We start from the raw sequence: 16,637 nt of genomic DNA, 5'->3' as shown, positions 1-16,637 counted from the left end.
GTCTAAGCCAGCCCTGATGACCCCATTAAAATGGGGTCGATACCCACTTTGGGGTCTCGACGCATAGTTTGAAAACCGCTGAAATAGAGAATGCGGCTCTTAAACTGAGACCGTCATGCCAGCTAAAGTGCAGCACATGGCCACGGTCTCTCCATTCGCAGCCCTGGACCTGCATTCCCCACTATCCCAGCTCTGACCCCACACAGCATTGCCCATGCACCTCAATCCTGCCCTAACCCCCACCCTGCTATCCCAGCCCTGGATCCGTCAGACACCAACACTGCCAATTATGCTAAGTTATGCATGTTGCGATTCAGTGATGCAAATATTGTCCAGGGCCTGGACTGAGACCACTGGACTCATTTCACTTGTGATCCAGGCTTCTATTTCAAACCTGATCTTTCCTTGCAACACAAAGCCAAAGAACGCATAATGCTGCAGTCTCTAACAGAGGGGGTACTAACAGAATCGGGTACTGAGGGCAGCACAGAGGTTTGGCCTGGTGGCATATGGGCTGAGGACCACTTTTTACATAGAGAGCACATGCACAGACATCCATCAGGAGAGGACAAGAATACAGGGCCCACTTCTCCTTTGCAGGACACGGGATTCCCACTGGCTTTAATGGGGGCCTCATATATCAGTGGTGGAACAGGGCCCCTGGCGCTTGCTCTGAGAGCATGTCAGAGTTTAGGGTGCCGCACAGGGAAGGGGATGCGCTACCTTTCGGCTGAGCTCCGGGAAGGCTGCGCTCTCATACGGGAAGGAGGGGTCATCCACGATGTGCCAGTGAAATACGTTGAACTTGTTATAAGCCATGACGTCCTGGGGAGCCATAAGAGAGCAACAGTTCAGACAAACACACCCACGCCCTACTCTGGCAGCTCAGCCAGCCTGCTTTCACACACCCTTCTATGCCAAAGTGGCCTCCCAGCGGGGATCAGGGCACCCAGAGCTATTCCCTCTCGACTTCCATTTGGAACAAGCTCCAGTCACAAGGACAGGTTCATACACACACACGCGAGCCCTTCCTGTTCCCTCTGGGATCTGAGAGTCACGGGGGATCTACCCATTGTCACTGGTAAGAGGTTCTGCAGGTCAAGGGCAGCCCTTGACACTTGTGAAACCGCCACAGGAACTGCACAGGAGGAACTGATGGAACATAACTGTGTTGCCAATGCAAGGGAATCCTGCACTAGCCTGTTTACCTTGGCTTGGCAGGGCTACAAGCACAGTAAAGCCTGGGATTTGTCACTAAGGTCGGCAACTAAGACTCCAAGCACAAAGGGGGCAGACCAGTAAGCGCCATTTTTCAGAGCCAAACACCAGTCTGAGGAGTGGCTGGAAATGTTCTATTTCAGACTAATGGTCTGGGGTCCCTTGCTAAGGGACAGAGTTACACAGACCTTTCCATGGCTTCTTATGTCTCTTCAAGCCCTAGATCACTCTCTCCTTCCCTGTCATTTTCAGAGTCAAAGATTCGAAGGGCAGAAGGGACCATTATATCATCTGGTCTGACCTCCTGAATAGGACAGGCCAGGGAATTTCACCCAGTTACTCCTGAAGCGAGCCCAACAGTTTTAATCCATCTTATCCTCCCTTTATTTCAGTTAAGTTGGGAATCATTTAAAGAGACACTAGTCCATCTCAAGACTGCCCCACACTTGTTCCTGTAAACCGAGCTTGTCCTGCTGTAGGAACTGCTTTGCATTTGGTTCTATGAAAGGGACGCCAGCATCAAGAGAGAGGTGAGAGAGATTAGGCAAGGAGGTGAACGAGTCCCTCATTTACAAAGATCCTATAAATAAGGCCAAGTAAGGAAATACCCTAGGCACAGCACAGAAAGGCCCCGGGGTACTCCCTTTGTACAGAAAAGGAAAACCCATGTGGAGGCAGGTGAGGCCCCTTCATTAGTCACACTGGTCTATAGTCCTTTACTCCCTGAGGTTGGCAGGAAACGCCAATGCTCCCCAGCGGGGGGGAGGGGGTGGGGGGAGGGAGACAGACTTGGGGAAAAGATACCAGAAGCATAATTCCAAGGGACTATCTGCAAGGATTCCATCTGGCCCCATTCTTGCTGGAAAAGCACAGAAACATCAGCCACTGTGGCTTGCTCTAAGTGCAGTGGGCTAGTGTTCCTACTGCCTAGAGAAAAGGCCAGCTTTGAGGGGAGGGGAAGAGTCTGTGGGGCTCTCTCTCTTTCTCCAATTCATCTGCACAGAGAATGAAAACAACCCAAATGAGGCAGCTGAGAGTTCCCCAGGAAGTGAATCCACAAGGGGCCTAAGGAGGACAGCAAACCAGAAGGGGTACAAGGCATTAGGAGCATTCGTCCTTGGTTTAGATCCACCCCCACCCAACCCCCTTCCGACAGCCCCTCTCTCCACTGTGGCTGAAACCCATCAGGCAGCTTCACTCAGTGAGCTCCTCTCCTCGCCCTTGAGCGTTGCCATGGTGCTTTATCTATACCCAGGTGTAAGGGCTGGCCCTGGCTGGGAAGAACTATCTGACCCTGTAGCACCATCCAACACGTCTGCAGAGCCAATGCAGTGCCCAGGCCAGAGGCCCTCAGAAAGCCCCCAGCTGCCCTGCAGAAGGGAACAGCTAGCCAGACTGCTCTGCCTACAATGCACATCAAAGGCTGGCAAGCCTGCCAGCAAGGCAGGGCATGTGCTTGAGCACCCGGGCACACACCAGAGTCTCTAGGATGGCTCTCAGAGGCAGGTAGTGGCGAGATGTGTCCAGCAGCAGGCCCCGGTGAACAAAGCGGGGAAAGTCCACGATGTCCGTCTTGTTGAGGTAGAACTGCAAGAAAGGGCATGTGGGAGATAAGCGGCCCCTCAGGGAAGGGCCAGAGCAAGTACACAGACACCCTAACGTCACCAGGACAGCGCTTTCTACAGCAGGGTTAGCTGCCTCCCCAGGCAGAGATCTCCACCTCCCTGGGGCACAGGAGGGCTGGGCAGGAGCACCTTCATTAGCCTGAAGATGGCACTTTGGAGAAGCCAGCTAGAAGAATCAGTACAGAGCTCCAGGACATGGCTCCTTCCAGCCAGTGGCTGGGCACAATTCAGAGCCTTATACTGTCAAATCATGTGGTCCCCAGCCCTACTTGTGCTATCTCATTGGTGCTCCAGGAGTCCACTTGCGTCCCCAGTTTAAAAATTCCCCCCTGAAGCCCCAATCCTTGAGGCAGAAGACTCAAGAGAATTCTCTTTGCAGTCCATCCGCAGCACGGCCACATTTAGCAGCTAAGCAATACTTTCCCCATGAGGCAGAGCAGGGCAGGGCATCCCCACTAGAGTTTGCACCAATCACCCTGCCCTGCATCAATGCCTCCCTCCAGCTCAGCAAGTGTCACACTCACCGTCCCGTCCTCATCTCTCCAGATGAGCTGGCTGAAGGTCTCCAGGCCTGCAGGAAGCAGACAGACAGAGTTAGGCTTTGGGCATGGATTCCTCTCAAAGGAGAAGAGCCCAATTAACAAAGCAAGCTAGAACACAGTGGAACAGACAGACGCTCCATCCAATGGGCCTGGGAGTAGAGGCAGCAGCAAGGCTCAGCAGAAAGCACTAATGGGGACAGACACCCCAAATGGAAAATGCAGCCTCACCTCGGAGAGCTCCCCAGACACTCTCTGAAGACAGCAGCGAAAGGTCCTCCGAAGTGGACAGCTTGTCTGAAACACAGCACCACACAGGATGTTAGCATCTCTAGCACAGCCCTCCCCAGCCAGGTGAACCCCACTGCGAGTTATTACAGCCTCAGCTCCATGACCTGGATTGAACCGGGCGCTGCCAAGTTTTAGATAGCTTAAAGAGGAATATTTCACCAGGAACCCTCGCTCCCACCCAGGGTCCAATCCACACTGCTTGCCTAGCTTAGTGCCTTTGGCACTCTTGGGTCACTTCAACAATAACTGGTGTACACCAACAGATGAGAGACTTCTGAAATAATGGAAGATGTGTGGGAGCCAGATATAATCAACCCCCTCCTTAGCCTTCCCATTTATACAGTCTCAGGTGAAAATGTTTCAAGAAAGAACAGGGCAGTAGTAAACTTGACTTTTGTATGAAAAGCAGCATAGCCTAGCAGATAAAGCACTAGAGATGGGGTCAGGAGACCTGGGTTCTACTCCTGGTTCTGCCACTGACCTGCTGGGAGACCTTGGGCCAGTAGTCACTTCCCCGCCTGTGCCTCGGTTTCCTCAAATGTAAATGGAAATCATGATACTGCCCTCCTTTGTAGAGAGCTTGGAGATCTAGGGATAGAGAGTACTATATATTCCTGACAATTGTAGGCCCAGAACCAGCCCCACAGAGCCACTTGCTTGCCAGTGAGGCAGGACTCAAGATCCAGGGTATAACAGACAGAGCACTGAAGTTTTCCACAGGGGTGGACCCCAGCACTGTGGGTTCCAGAGAACAGGAGACTCCCTGGTTGAGTGTCTTATTGACAGCTGCCAGAAGTCATTACTCCCTAAAAGAGGGCATATTCTGTACAGCTGTGTACACACTGCATTTGTTACACTGCATCCAGGGCTTCCTGGCAATGCTGTTTGGCTGCAGCATATCGCCTCCTGATTTAAAGCGGGCCTAGAACTTTGGTTCTGATCACTGCTACCCAGCCAGCCCCGTTCTTGCTTTGTGATGGACTGATGCTTACAGCTCTCCACAGAGTCCATGTCGGGAAAGCCATCACAATGTGGCGTGGCAACGGAGACCAGCAATTCAGCGCAAAGAGGCTCCCAGGGTCGCGTATCCTCTGCAACACACACAGAATATGGATTAACCAAACACCGATTCAGCACACTCTGCCTCCCAAGCCCAGCTCTGCAGGATACCTGCTGCCTGTTAAGTGATGGAAATGCTGACTGATCCCTGCTCACGTGTGTGGTAGGTGTGGCTTTTAACTACAGGCTGGGGCTAAGGAAGGTTGGAAGGGCTGTCAGGGAAGAGTGAACTAAGGTCTGGAAGAGAGGTCCTGCAGAGAAACTCTACAAACAGCCTAGTTAAGGCGACAAAACTTAGACTGAGCTGAATGTCATGTTACTGTTGCTTCAACTGCCAATAAAAGAACTGCCCCAGCAAGTGGGGCAAATGCAGGTGTTATTCCAGAGAGAGGCAAGGACTCTGCCTGTTCGTAGAGCCATAAAGGTCAAGAGACAGGGGCTTCATAAGACCAAAGGGGACAGCGAGTTCCAAACTCAAAGGCCTGTCCTGGAAGATATTGCCAGAGCAAACAAACAACCCAGCCAACCCTTTGCTAGGCTGCTGCCTAATTCTCTCATTCCAGGACAATAGTAACATGAGTAACGTGTGTTGCCCCTCGAACCTTAACCCAAACACCTGGAAGAACAGCCTGAAGTAGGAGAATCTGATGAGCGCTGCCTTGGACATGATGGGAGAATCAGCAATGGGACCAATAACTAACAAATCACCTGAGCAGGAAGTGCCACTCTCACCAGCGCTGTCGGCCCTCAGTGCTAGAGAGGCCAAAGGACAGGCTGGCTAGACTGATTAGTGGCAGCTAAGGGAGACCAGAGTCCACATTATCACCAGCTCACACAGCACTTTGGACAGCAGAACCCTGTTTGGAAAGCAAAGAGGTGAGGTCATGTTTTATTAGACTGGAGTGGGCAAACTTTTTGGCCCGAGGGCCACATCGGGGTTGCGCAACTGTATGGAGGGCCGGGTAGGAAAGGCTGTGCCTCCCCAAACAGCCTGGCCCCCGCCCCCATCCGCCCCCTCCCACTTCCTGCCCCCCTCAGAACCTCCAACCCATCCTGCTCCTTGTCCCCTGACCGTCCCCTCCCGGGACCCCCGCCCCCTATCCAATACCCCTGCTCCCTGTCCCCTGACTGCCCCAACCCCTATCCACACCCCCACCCCATGGCAGCCCCCCCCAGGACTCCCACTCCCTATCCAACCGCCCTCTGCTCCTCATCCCCTGACCACGCCCTCCCGGGACCCCCCGCCCCTAACTGCCCTCCAGGATCCCACCCCCTTATCCAACCCTCCCTGTCCCCTGACTGCCCTCCCGACCTCTATCCACATCCCCACCCCCTGACAGGCCCCCCGGGACTCCCACTCCCAACCCTCCCTGTTCCCCATCCCCTGACCGCCCCCCCCAGAACCTCCACCCCATCCAACCGCCCCCTCCTCCCTGACTGCCCTCTAGGACCTCCCACCTCCTTACCCAACCCCCCCGCTCCCCGTCCCCTTACCAGCAGCAGGAGCTCGCAGCCGCAACACCCGGCCAGAGTCAGCTGCGCTCCCCACACTACCCAGCCAGAGCGGTGGGCCAGAGTGCGGCCCGCGGCTGCGGGGGAGGGGCCGGGGACTAGGCTCCCCAGCTGGGAGCTCATGGGCCGGGCAGAACGGTCCCAGGGGCCGGATGTGGCCCATGGGCCATAGTTTGCCCACGTCTGTATTAGACAGTCTCAGGGGCTGCAGGGTCCTTGGACGGAGACACAGGCCCCAGGGCATTCCTCCCCGTTTCCAAACATTGTGGTGGAAGATGATAATGCATCTTCAAGTGCATCAAGAGGCTTATGGAATGGAATCTTATCACCAGGCCCCAATCCAATGAAATTAGAAGAGAGAGTCCCCACTGATCAGGCCCCCCTCATGTGGTTGGCCAAGGCAACAACAGGGTCAGAGGAGAATAGGCCCAGCCAAGTTAAAGAGCGGAGAGGATACAGTGGCACTTGGTGGCCCACCAGGTGAGAGCCCTAGTCACTCCTTCCTGCAAACCAGAGCCCAGTTTTGATTTTGGGGTGGGATTTTCCAAAGTACCCATTATCGGCCTAACTCTGCTCCCCCTGGAGTCCCTGGGCAAAAACACTCACTGACTCCAATGGGAGCAGCTAGGCCAAGCTGAGCAAAGGGTGGGACTGTCCAAAGCAATCTCAAGGATGATTAATTGAGGGGCCGTAATGTAAAGCCACCACTGGGAACCATGATCAGCTATGTCCAGTCTCAGCTCAGAAAGAGCTCAGCTCTAGAGTAGAAAGAGGTGCTGCCCGCCAGGCCCAATGGCACCTGCTCATACTTTGTCCACTTTAACCAGCACCATTGGCTACTCCCCTCCCTGAGCATTAACTCATGGGGGGAACCAGTGCCAACACACTTTGGCTGAAGATGAAGGGGACCAACATGCTAAAGGATCCAAATGAGAGTGCACACAGTTACAGAGACTAAGACTTCCCAAGGGCTCTGGCCCACCAAGTATTCAGATGGCATGAGGGACCACGTGCTGTGAGCTAAAGTTTGCAGGGTAGTTCTAAGGAACCACAAAAAATACTTCCATGACAGATTGTAGGATATGGGGAGGGAAGAAGGGGTGGGTAGCAAGCCTTTTAATTTAACTCCCAAATACAGAGAGGTCAGTAACAAAGGCTGCCACATTGCCCAGGCTGGGCAAAGCAGAAAACCCAGATCCCTGAGTGTATCAGGGATGGGAATGTCCCTTTCACACAACCCCACTACTGGAGGGAGAGACACAGCAATAGCCACCACTGAACTGAAGAGGTAGGGCCTTGGCTCACCCCAGGACTCTTCCTGGGACCAAGAGAAACAAGGGACAGTATTTCCCAGCCTAGTCAAGTGGAGAATCGAGTCAGGTGAATAAGGGATTTTTTAGATGGACTTCTTTTTGAGTAGGCAGAGGAAGGCCAATAGTGCAGGCTATAAACAGCTCTCTCCAAGTGCAGAACAATAGCTGTGGTTCTCCTCTTGCAAGGCTGAGCCAATAAGGGCAGAACTGTTTCTAATGCAAAGGCCTTTCAGAATTTTCCATCAGGCATCAGCTGTTCTTGAAGCAGCCTCACCAGGAAGCAGTAGAGTTGTCTGCTCAATGATGAACCGAGAGCTGGCAGGGCACCCACTAGCCAAACAGCCCATACGATTCTAACCTGTCCCAGAGAGAAACGAAAACCACTGCCCCAGCTCTCCAAGGAGCATGTGAAGGGGAATGCTACATGCAACAGAAGTGGGTTATGTAAAGAAAGCACTGAGCCTTGATGGAATCTCTCCCGACAACCTCGCCCCATGACGATCGGCCCAGTGAGATCTAGCAAACAACCCCACTGAACGCAGATAATCCTCTAATACAGAGAGTGCAATGAGCATCAGCAGAGCAAAGTGCACCCATATGCCTTTGAGGGAGGGCCATCCCCAGGATGGGACGAGATCCACAGCCAGCAAGGAATTTAATGGGGCAACAATAACCAAGCAGGGCCTGCAGCTGAGTCCCACCAGCCAGCCCCATGGATCTCAGCTAGAAAGAGTATGTTTGACTATCAGAGAGCAAGCAAGCAGCAGAGCAACCACACCCCTTTGAAAAACATAGATAAAGCCAGCATCCAGAGGGAAGGGGACATGCTCGCCATTTTGAGCTGAGACCAGTTCTGGGACATGGAGACAATCACATAATAACCCTGTTGGCCAAGGATCCAGGCTAAGAGCAGTGCCAGGAAGTTGTTGTATGAATCAGCTATTGTCAAGGACTGGAACACAAGCAAGAATCTTAAAAAACCACACAATCACAGCAAATTAGGATCAGTGAAGCATCAAGGGTGATTAGAGCCGGGAGTGCAGACTTGAGTTCCCAACAGGGTCCTGAGACCTGCACTGGCCACACCTGATTTCCAGGAGTTTAAGACGTTGGGTTTGATGTTGTTTGCTTTCTTCAGGCAACTAACAGAAGTTACTAGATCACAGGCCCTGGTTCTCATGGGGGACTTCAATCACCCCGATATCTGCTGGGAGAGCAATACAGCAGGGCACAGACAAGTTTTTGGAAAGTGTAGGGGACAATTTCCTGGTGCAAGTGCTGGAGGAACCAACTAGGGGCAGAGCTCTTCTTGACCTGCTGCTCACAAACGCGGAAGAATTAGTAGGGGAAGCAAAAGTGGATGGGAACCTGGGAGGCAGTGACCATGAGATGGTCGAGTTCAGGATCCTGACACAAGGAAGAAAGGAGAGCAGCAGAATACAGACCCTGGACTTCAGAAAAGCAGACTTTGACTCCCTCAGGGAACTGATGGGCAGGATCCCCTGGGAGAATAACATGAGGGGGAAAGGAGTCCAGGAGAGCTGGCTGTATTTTAAAGAATCCTTATTGAGGTTGCAGGAACAAACCATCCCGATGTGTAGAAAGAATAGTAAATATGGCAGGCAACCAGCTTGGCTTAACAGTGAAATCCTTGCTGATCTTAAACACAAAAAAGCAGCTTACAAGAAGTGGAAATGACCAGGGAGGAGTATAAAAATATTGCTCAGGCATGCAGGAGTGAAATCAGGAAGGCCAAATCACACTTGGAGTTGCAGCTAGCAAGGGATATTAAGAGTAACAAGAAGGATTTCTTCAGGTATGTTAGCAACAAGGTGGTCAAGGAAAGTGTGGGCCCCTTACTGAATGAGGGAGGCAACCTAGTGACAGAGGATGTTGAAAAAGCTAATGTACTCAATGCTTTTTTTGCCTCTGTCTTCACGAACAAGGTCAGCTCCCAGACTGCTGCACTGGGCAGCAGAGTATGGGGAGGAGGTGACCAGCCCTCTGTGGAGAAGGAAGTGGTTCAGGACTATTTAGAAAAGCTGGACAAGCACAAGTCCCTGGGGCCGGATGCACTGCATCCGAGGATGCTAAAGGAGTTGGCAGATGTGATTGCAGAGCCATCAGCCATTATCTTTCAAAACTCATGCTGATCGGGGGAGGTCCCAGATGACTGGGAAAAGGCTAATGTAGTGCCCAGCTTTAAAAAAGGGAAGAAGGAGGATCCGGGGAACTACAGGCCAGTCAGCCTCACCTCAGTCCCTGGAAAAATCATGTAGCAGGTCCTCAAGAAATCAATTCTGAAGCACTTAGAGGAGAGGAAAGTGATCAGGAACAGGCAGCATGGATTCACCAAGGGCAAGTCATGCCCGACTAACCTAATTGCCTTTTGACGAGATAACTGGCTCTGTGGATGAGGGGAAAGCAGTGGATGTGTTATTCCTTGACTTTAGCAAAGCTTTTGATATGGTCTTCCACAGCATTCTTGCCAGCAAGTTAAAGTATGGGCTGGATGAATGGACTATAAGCTGGATAGAAAGCTGGCTAGATCGTCGGGCTCAATGGGTAGTGATCAATGGCTCCATGTCTAGTTGGCAGCCGGTATCAAGCGGAGTGCCCCAAGGGTCGGTCCTGGGGCCGGTTTTGTTCAATATCTTCATTAATGATCTGGAGGATGGCGTACATTGCACCCTCAGCAAGTTTGCAGATGACACTAAACTAGGAAGAGTGGTAGATACGCTGGATGGTAGGGATAGGATACAGAGGGACCTAATTAGAGGATTGGGCCAAAATAAATCTGATGAGGTTCAACAAGGACAAGTGCAGAGTCCTGCACTTAGGATGGAAGAATCCCATGCACTGCTACAGACTAGGGACCGATGGCTAGGCAGCAGTTCTGCAGAAAAAGACCTAGGGGTTGCAGTAGACGAGAAGCTGGATATGAGTCAACAGTGTGCCCTTGTTGCCAAGAAGGCTAACGGCATTTTGGGCTGTATAAGTAGGAGCATTGCCAGCAGATAGAGGGACGTGATCATTCCCCTCCATTTGGCGTTGGTGAGGCCTCATCTGGAGTACTGTGTCCAGTTTTGGGCTCCATACTACAAGAAGGATGTGGAAAAATTGGAAAGAGTCCAGTGGAGGGCAACAAAAATTATTAGGGGGCTGGAGCACATGATTTATGAGGAGAGGCTGAGGGAACTGGGATTATTTAGTCTGCAGAAGAGAAGAATGAGGGGGGATTTGCTGGCTGCTTTCAACTACCTGAAAGGGGGTTCCAAAGAGGATGGATCTAGACTGTTCTCACCTTTACCAGATGACAGAACAAGGAGTAATGGTCTCAAGTTGCAGTGGGGGAGGTTTAGGTTGGATATTAGGAAAAACTTTTTCACTAGGAGGGTAGTGAACCACTGGAATGGGTTACTTAGGGAGGTGGTGGAATCTCCTTCCTTAGAGGTTTTTAACGTCAGGCTTGACAAAGCCCTGGCTGGGATGATTTAGTTGGGGATTGGTCCTGCTTTGAGCAGGGGGTTGGACTAGATGACCTCCTGAGGTCCCTTCCAACCCAGATTTTCTATGACCTACAAACCCTTAAATGGTTGGGGTTCTGACTACCTAAGCAACTGCCTCTCTCACCACCTGATACCATGACAACTGCCATCAGCTAAGGCAATTTGAGTTTGCAGCCCCCTGTGTGGATGGGAGAGTACTGCTGGGAGGGTGTTCTCAGTGTCAGTGTGAAACAACACCTCCATCTGCCAGAGGCCAAGTTTAGCAACCAGGTGGTCAGGCTGCAAAGTTTATTTGTTTGAACAGGCTCTTTCAAGGAGGGCAAGAGAAGGTTGAGTAGATGGGAATATTTTGGGGAGCTCAGAGAGGGTTTAGTTTGTGGGCACTGGATGCTCACTCCAAATACAAATAATCCAGACCAACTAGATCAGAATTCTGCATGGGCACATTTTGAATAAGTAGCTAATCCACATTGAAGTCTTCCCAACTCTCTGAAATATGATCACTAGGCTCCTTTCTAAATGGAACTCCAATTCAAGACTAGTTCAATGGAACACAATATTCCTTTCCATATATGGCTTGGATTTTTCCCTTTTCTCTGTTATACCTAACAAAACCTTGCAATAAGATTTTTTTTTTTAAATCAACACAATTAGACAAGTCACAAGGGAGTAATTTGAGCGCTGCATGAGCCACTGTACTTTGGAAAGAATGCAAAGACATGTTGAAGCTGAGGAGGAAGATGTGGGCACACACAATCATGAGCCCAAACACTAAGAAATGTTCCAAGTGATTTGATGGTCATATTTTCCTGCTGGTATAGATGGTGAAGTGTGAATAATGGTTTTATTCTTTGTTTTCAGTGTAGTTGTAGCCATGTTAGTCCAAGAATATTAGCAAGACAAGGCAGATGAAGTAAGATCTTCTGTTGGTAAAAGAGATGAGATTTTAAACCACACAGAGCTCTCATCATAGAATATCAGGGTTGGAGGGGACCTCAGGAGGTCATCTAGCCCAACCCCCTGCTCAAAGCAGGACCAATCCCCAACTAAATCATCCCAGCCAGGATTTTGTCAAGCCTGACCTTAAAAACCTCAAGCAGGACCAATCCCCAGACAGATTTTTGCCCCAGATCCCTAAATGGCTCCCTCAAGGATTGAGCTCACAACCCTGGGTTTAGCAGGCCAATGCTCATATCACTGAGCTATCATGACAACAAGGGCTAGGGGAATATTTTTAAATGGAAGTTTAGATTCTGGAGGACATGACAGCAACCACAACGAAAAGGTACCGGCTTACTGGGAAGTCATGAGCCATCCCACACCAAGTTTCTGCCCTTCAGCACTTGACCTTGTAGCATGAACTCAGGAGTAAGTCATATCCCCTTCCTGCCAGGATTAGAAAAACCTTGCTTTTTGTCTTGTGGACAGGGGTGCTTGACAATTTCCCCTACCAAAGCAGGTGCTCCGGGATGGAGAGAATGTGCTGAGGATACAGATGCCTTTGTGAGGGGTAACATGTGGAGGGGAATCCTTCCAACTACTCTTCAAACAGCGAGCAGCATGTTCAGGGCCAGGGCTGTGCTAGAAAGGGAAAGAGCTGAGACAGTGGAGAAAACCAAAGCTGGTGCAGTTACAGCAGCAGCAGCCCACCACAAGGGGGGAGGGGGGGAAGCAAGGTAAAGAGTAGAACCCCGATGCCATGGATGGGATTTGAAGAGAATGAAAGAAACCAAGAGACCCAAGGAGAAAGCGACAGAGAACGTATTCACACATAGAACCCTTCCAGAGAGCGAAGTGAGGCAGCTGATTCCTTACTGCCTCTGCACTGACAGCATGAAGGCTTGGAACGGACCCAGCTTGTTTTAATAAGAGACTAGACCAGTAGTCCCCAAACTTTTGAGGGTCACCCCCCACCCATCTGCACCCATCCGCCCAGGGGGATGGGGGAGACGCGGACAGGGGTAAGGGGGCCGAGGCTGGGGCCAGAGCTGGGGGTGGGTCTTGGGCTGGGAGCGGGGCCAGTGGCCAAGCCTGGGCGGGGGAGCGGAGCTGGGCTGCAGTGGGGGCCAGCAGCCAGACCCACAGCCAGGTGCGGCTCTGCTCCCACCCCAGCCTCGGCCCTGGACTGGGAATAGAACTGCGGCCAGTGGCCGAGGGCGAAGTTGTGCCGAGGCTGGGGACGAGGCCAGGAGCCGGGGAGGTAGCTGGGGGCAGGACTGGAGCAGAGCTGAGATGGGCTGGGTGGTGCTCCCTCCCTGCCCCCCATAGGGGCTGGCCCAGGCCCACCGCACCCTCTCCCCAACATTTCTCCACACCCCCTATGGGGGCCTATCCCACACTTTGGGGACCTCTGGACTAGACACATTCTCCTGCAGTGAATGCCCTCCTATATTTACAACAGTAATGAACTCCAGTAAAGGGCAATCCTCCAAGTACTGACCTTGGGTTACAAGCACACTTACCAGAATTGTAGGCCTCACACCATCTATGCCTAGGTTACCATCATACCCTGTGAACACCCAAAGGGGGTGGGGTGGAATAAAATAAGTGCCACTTTCATCTTCAGAGCAGGAGCATGGGCAAGTAGTTGAAGTGCTAGTGTGGAGGACTGCTCTGGATTCTGTTCCCATACTTAAACAGTTATGAGTTTGGGCAAGTCACTTACGTCCAGATCCTCAAAGGCACTTAGGCACCTAACTCCCATTGACTTGGAGTTAAGCACCTAAATGCCTTTGAGGATCTGGCCTGTCAGCTCTGCCTGTTTCTCCATCTGTAGAATGGGGGTGACACTTCCCTGACAGGCAGTACAGGTTAATTCATTGATATTTATGAAGCACCTTGAGGCCCACGCACAAAAGGGAGGAATGTAATTCAGAACAGAACACACAGGCCAATTCAGCAGCCTCATCCCACACAGCTGAGATCTCAATGAGTGTTCAGGTTACTTCCATATTTAATCAAGTATGGTCAATTTATCACCACTCTTAGAATTAAGACTGGATTGCCAGTGAAAATGGGATCTAGTGTCTGCCTGTGTTTGACAGAACTGACAAACAAGATCCAGGAAGTGAGATGGGGAGCGAAACTGCTTTGTTCACCTGTCTGGAGGCTTGGGGGCGGAGGTTTGGTAATCATTGACTTTAATAAACTGGAACAAGCTTCTTTTATTTAAACAATCTACAGTGTATTGTTTGAGTGTGCTTGAGTTTTATATACACATGTTCAGGAGATGTTTGCCAAGTCACTCCTGTGCTTCATCTGGTATTAAGGATTGGGATATCTGTTACAAATGTTTAACCTGACATCTCAGTGTGATTTTGTTTGTGTTTCTTACAGTTTTATGTTAAAATTGTTAACTCTGTGGTGCAGGGAGAACACTGAACTAGGAATCAGAAGACCTGGGTTTTACTCCAGCTCTAGCACTAGCCTGCAGGGTGACCTTGGGCAAGTCATTTCACCTTCCTGTGCTCCAGTTTCTCCATCTGGTAAATGAGGATAATGTTACTGACCTTTGACAGGTACTGACAAAACTCTGATGTAAGAGCCAGGTATTATTTTCATTCAGCAACTAGTACAATGGGACCTCAATCTATGACTGGGGCTACTAGACTCCAATAGACAACTAATAGCCAGTTTTGTTCTCAAAGGAAGCCAGTTTGGGTATGAGTCAAGGGAAGGGACCCATTAGGAGGGTTGAAGCAACTTACTTTCCAATGTCTTGAAAACTCAGAATTCACAGCACCGTACCAGATGTTTTACTGCATGGGTTCATTTTAAATGAGGAGCCCACTTTGGCTCCCAGTTTACCAACATATAATCTTACTATGAAATTTAACAAGATTAAGCTTTTTAGAAGACAGAAAACAGACATGTATGCATTTAAAGGAAGAAATTATATATTACTTGTGTGACCCAGGGAGAGGCAGCTGGGCTCATATATACAAATCTAACTGTACCCATTCACAGCCTCCTGCCCCAATTAGGCTAACATGGTTTTGGCTTGTAGTATTTGTGGGATAACAGCTATAGATCAGTGTTACAGCCCAACAAGTCCAGTACTCACTACAAATAAAAAGCTGTGTTAGAACACGGATGTTCCATAAGCTATTATAAGACATGTACCATAGATGTGATCTAAAAGTATCACCTAAATTATTTTTGTGCAGCTGCTGTTTGTTGCCCTCTATCCATACATGTTAATTTCCAACTGTAAAACCTGCTTTGAGGAACAAGGCCATGCAGACTAGCAGGAAGCACAGACTTTTGGCTGCTGTAACCAAAAGCCAACCCAGTGCATGCACTTTTCATAATCAGACACGCAAACACTTTGAGGACATCTTGCCCAAAGGCTGCAGTTTTGCAACTGACAGGAAGAGGGGCTACTGGTTAGTCAATACAGTCACATTATTAACCTACATTGTGATAAACCAAAGCACTCCATTTCCCTCAGTCTCAGAATCAGGAGTCATGAAGCCGGTAGCATCTTTGTAGTAATTTTTTATTTCAAGTTGCCAGTGCTGCAAAGACTGCAGTGGAAGATGTGTGCCTGAAGAAGTGTCTCTATAGGTTTCTCTTTTAAAACTTCATGGAAATATTGCTACTGGTCTTGAGTTTTGTAGAAGTTTTGAAGTCCCTTGACATGCATTAATTCAATGTCCAGTGCTGACATAGGGCAAGCTATCCCAGCCCCACCAGCCTCCAATCCAGCCAAGCACCCCACTTTACACAAGGAGTTAGTGTTTTATTTTGTGCTTCCCGAACAGGAGGGAGGTAGCAATGTGAAGCACCCCAACACATATAAGCACTCTGGTCTGCAGTATCCCTACAAACCCCAGCCCAGGCTGAGTACCTGCACCACAGGGGAAGCAAGATGGTACCTGGCCTGCCAGCCTCAAGCCTTCATTGGGAATACCAAAATGTGGGGGCTTCACACTGGGGAACCATTTAGTAGAGCAGGATCACACCCTCCACTCTAGAGCAGTTCACCACATCCTCCCCCGACTATACCACCCTCCTTCACTAGAACATCACACCCCATCCCCCTCTCACCATAACGCTCCCGCCTCCCCTCACCATACCGCTCCCCCCACCAAGAAGCGCTATAACCGTGGAGCCCCGGGGGGCTCGGGCCCCTCACCTGGCGCGCGCGGGCCGGCGTCGCGTAGCAGCCGCCAGTAGCGCCGGAAGGCCTGGTCCAGCACCGCGCATCCCGGTCCCACCGCCGACGAGCGCGCGTAGCCGAACCGGAACCGGCCGGGGCTCAAGCGGCAGCGACCCGGCGACTCGCGAACCAGCTGGGGTTGTGGCCACACGGCGCCCGCGGGCACCAGCCCCACCAGCAGTAGCGCCAACGCCAGCTCGGCCATGACAACTGGCACCGGTCATGTGACTCCAGCCTGGTCAGGTGACGGCGGGCCGCGTGACAATCGCCCCCGCGGGCCACTGAGAGGAGCAAAGCGTCCGCCGGAGGGGGCGGGGGCCGGGGCCGTGGAGTCCAGGGCTCTGGCCACAGAAACGGGGTCTCCCAAGAGCCTGTCCAGGGTGGCCTAGAGAGCAGGGTGTTCTCCGGTC

General features: G+C 51.2%; 1 protein-coding gene across 2 annotated transcripts in view; it reads right to left on the bottom strand.

The window, feature by feature from the left end:
- The window catches only part of HEXA (hexosaminidase subunit alpha), a 30,780-nt gene extending 14,348 nt beyond the window's left edge, over positions 1–16,432 (bottom strand). The window contains exons 1-6 of one of the 2 annotated variants that reach the window (XM_065411616.1): positions 16,204–16,432; positions 4,666–4,764; positions 3,614–3,679; positions 3,368–3,414; positions 2,695–2,805; positions 724–825 (exon numbers count right to left, since the gene is read on the bottom strand). In XM_065411616.1, the coding sequence (XP_065267688.1) occupies positions 724–825; positions 2,695–2,805; positions 3,368–3,414; positions 3,614–3,679; positions 4,666–4,764; positions 16,204–16,432 (654 nt within the window). Of the gene's footprint in view, positions 1–723; positions 826–2,694; positions 2,806–3,367; positions 3,415–3,613; positions 3,680–4,665; positions 4,765–16,203 lie in introns of those variants that run through there. The other variant, XM_065411617.1, reaches the window with a different exon arrangement.
- Between the last annotated feature and the right edge of the window lie 205 nt (positions 16,433–16,637).

This window comes from Emys orbicularis, chromosome 10 (genome assembly GCF_028017835.1).
Source record: "Emys orbicularis isolate rEmyOrb1 chromosome 10, rEmyOrb1.hap1, whole genome shotgun sequence".
NCBI classification, from domain to species: domain Eukaryota; kingdom Metazoa; phylum Chordata; order Testudines; family Emydidae; genus Emys; species Emys orbicularis.
The sequence above is the reverse complement of the archived record's forward strand: the minus strand, read 5'-3'. Positions and strand labels throughout refer to the sequence as shown.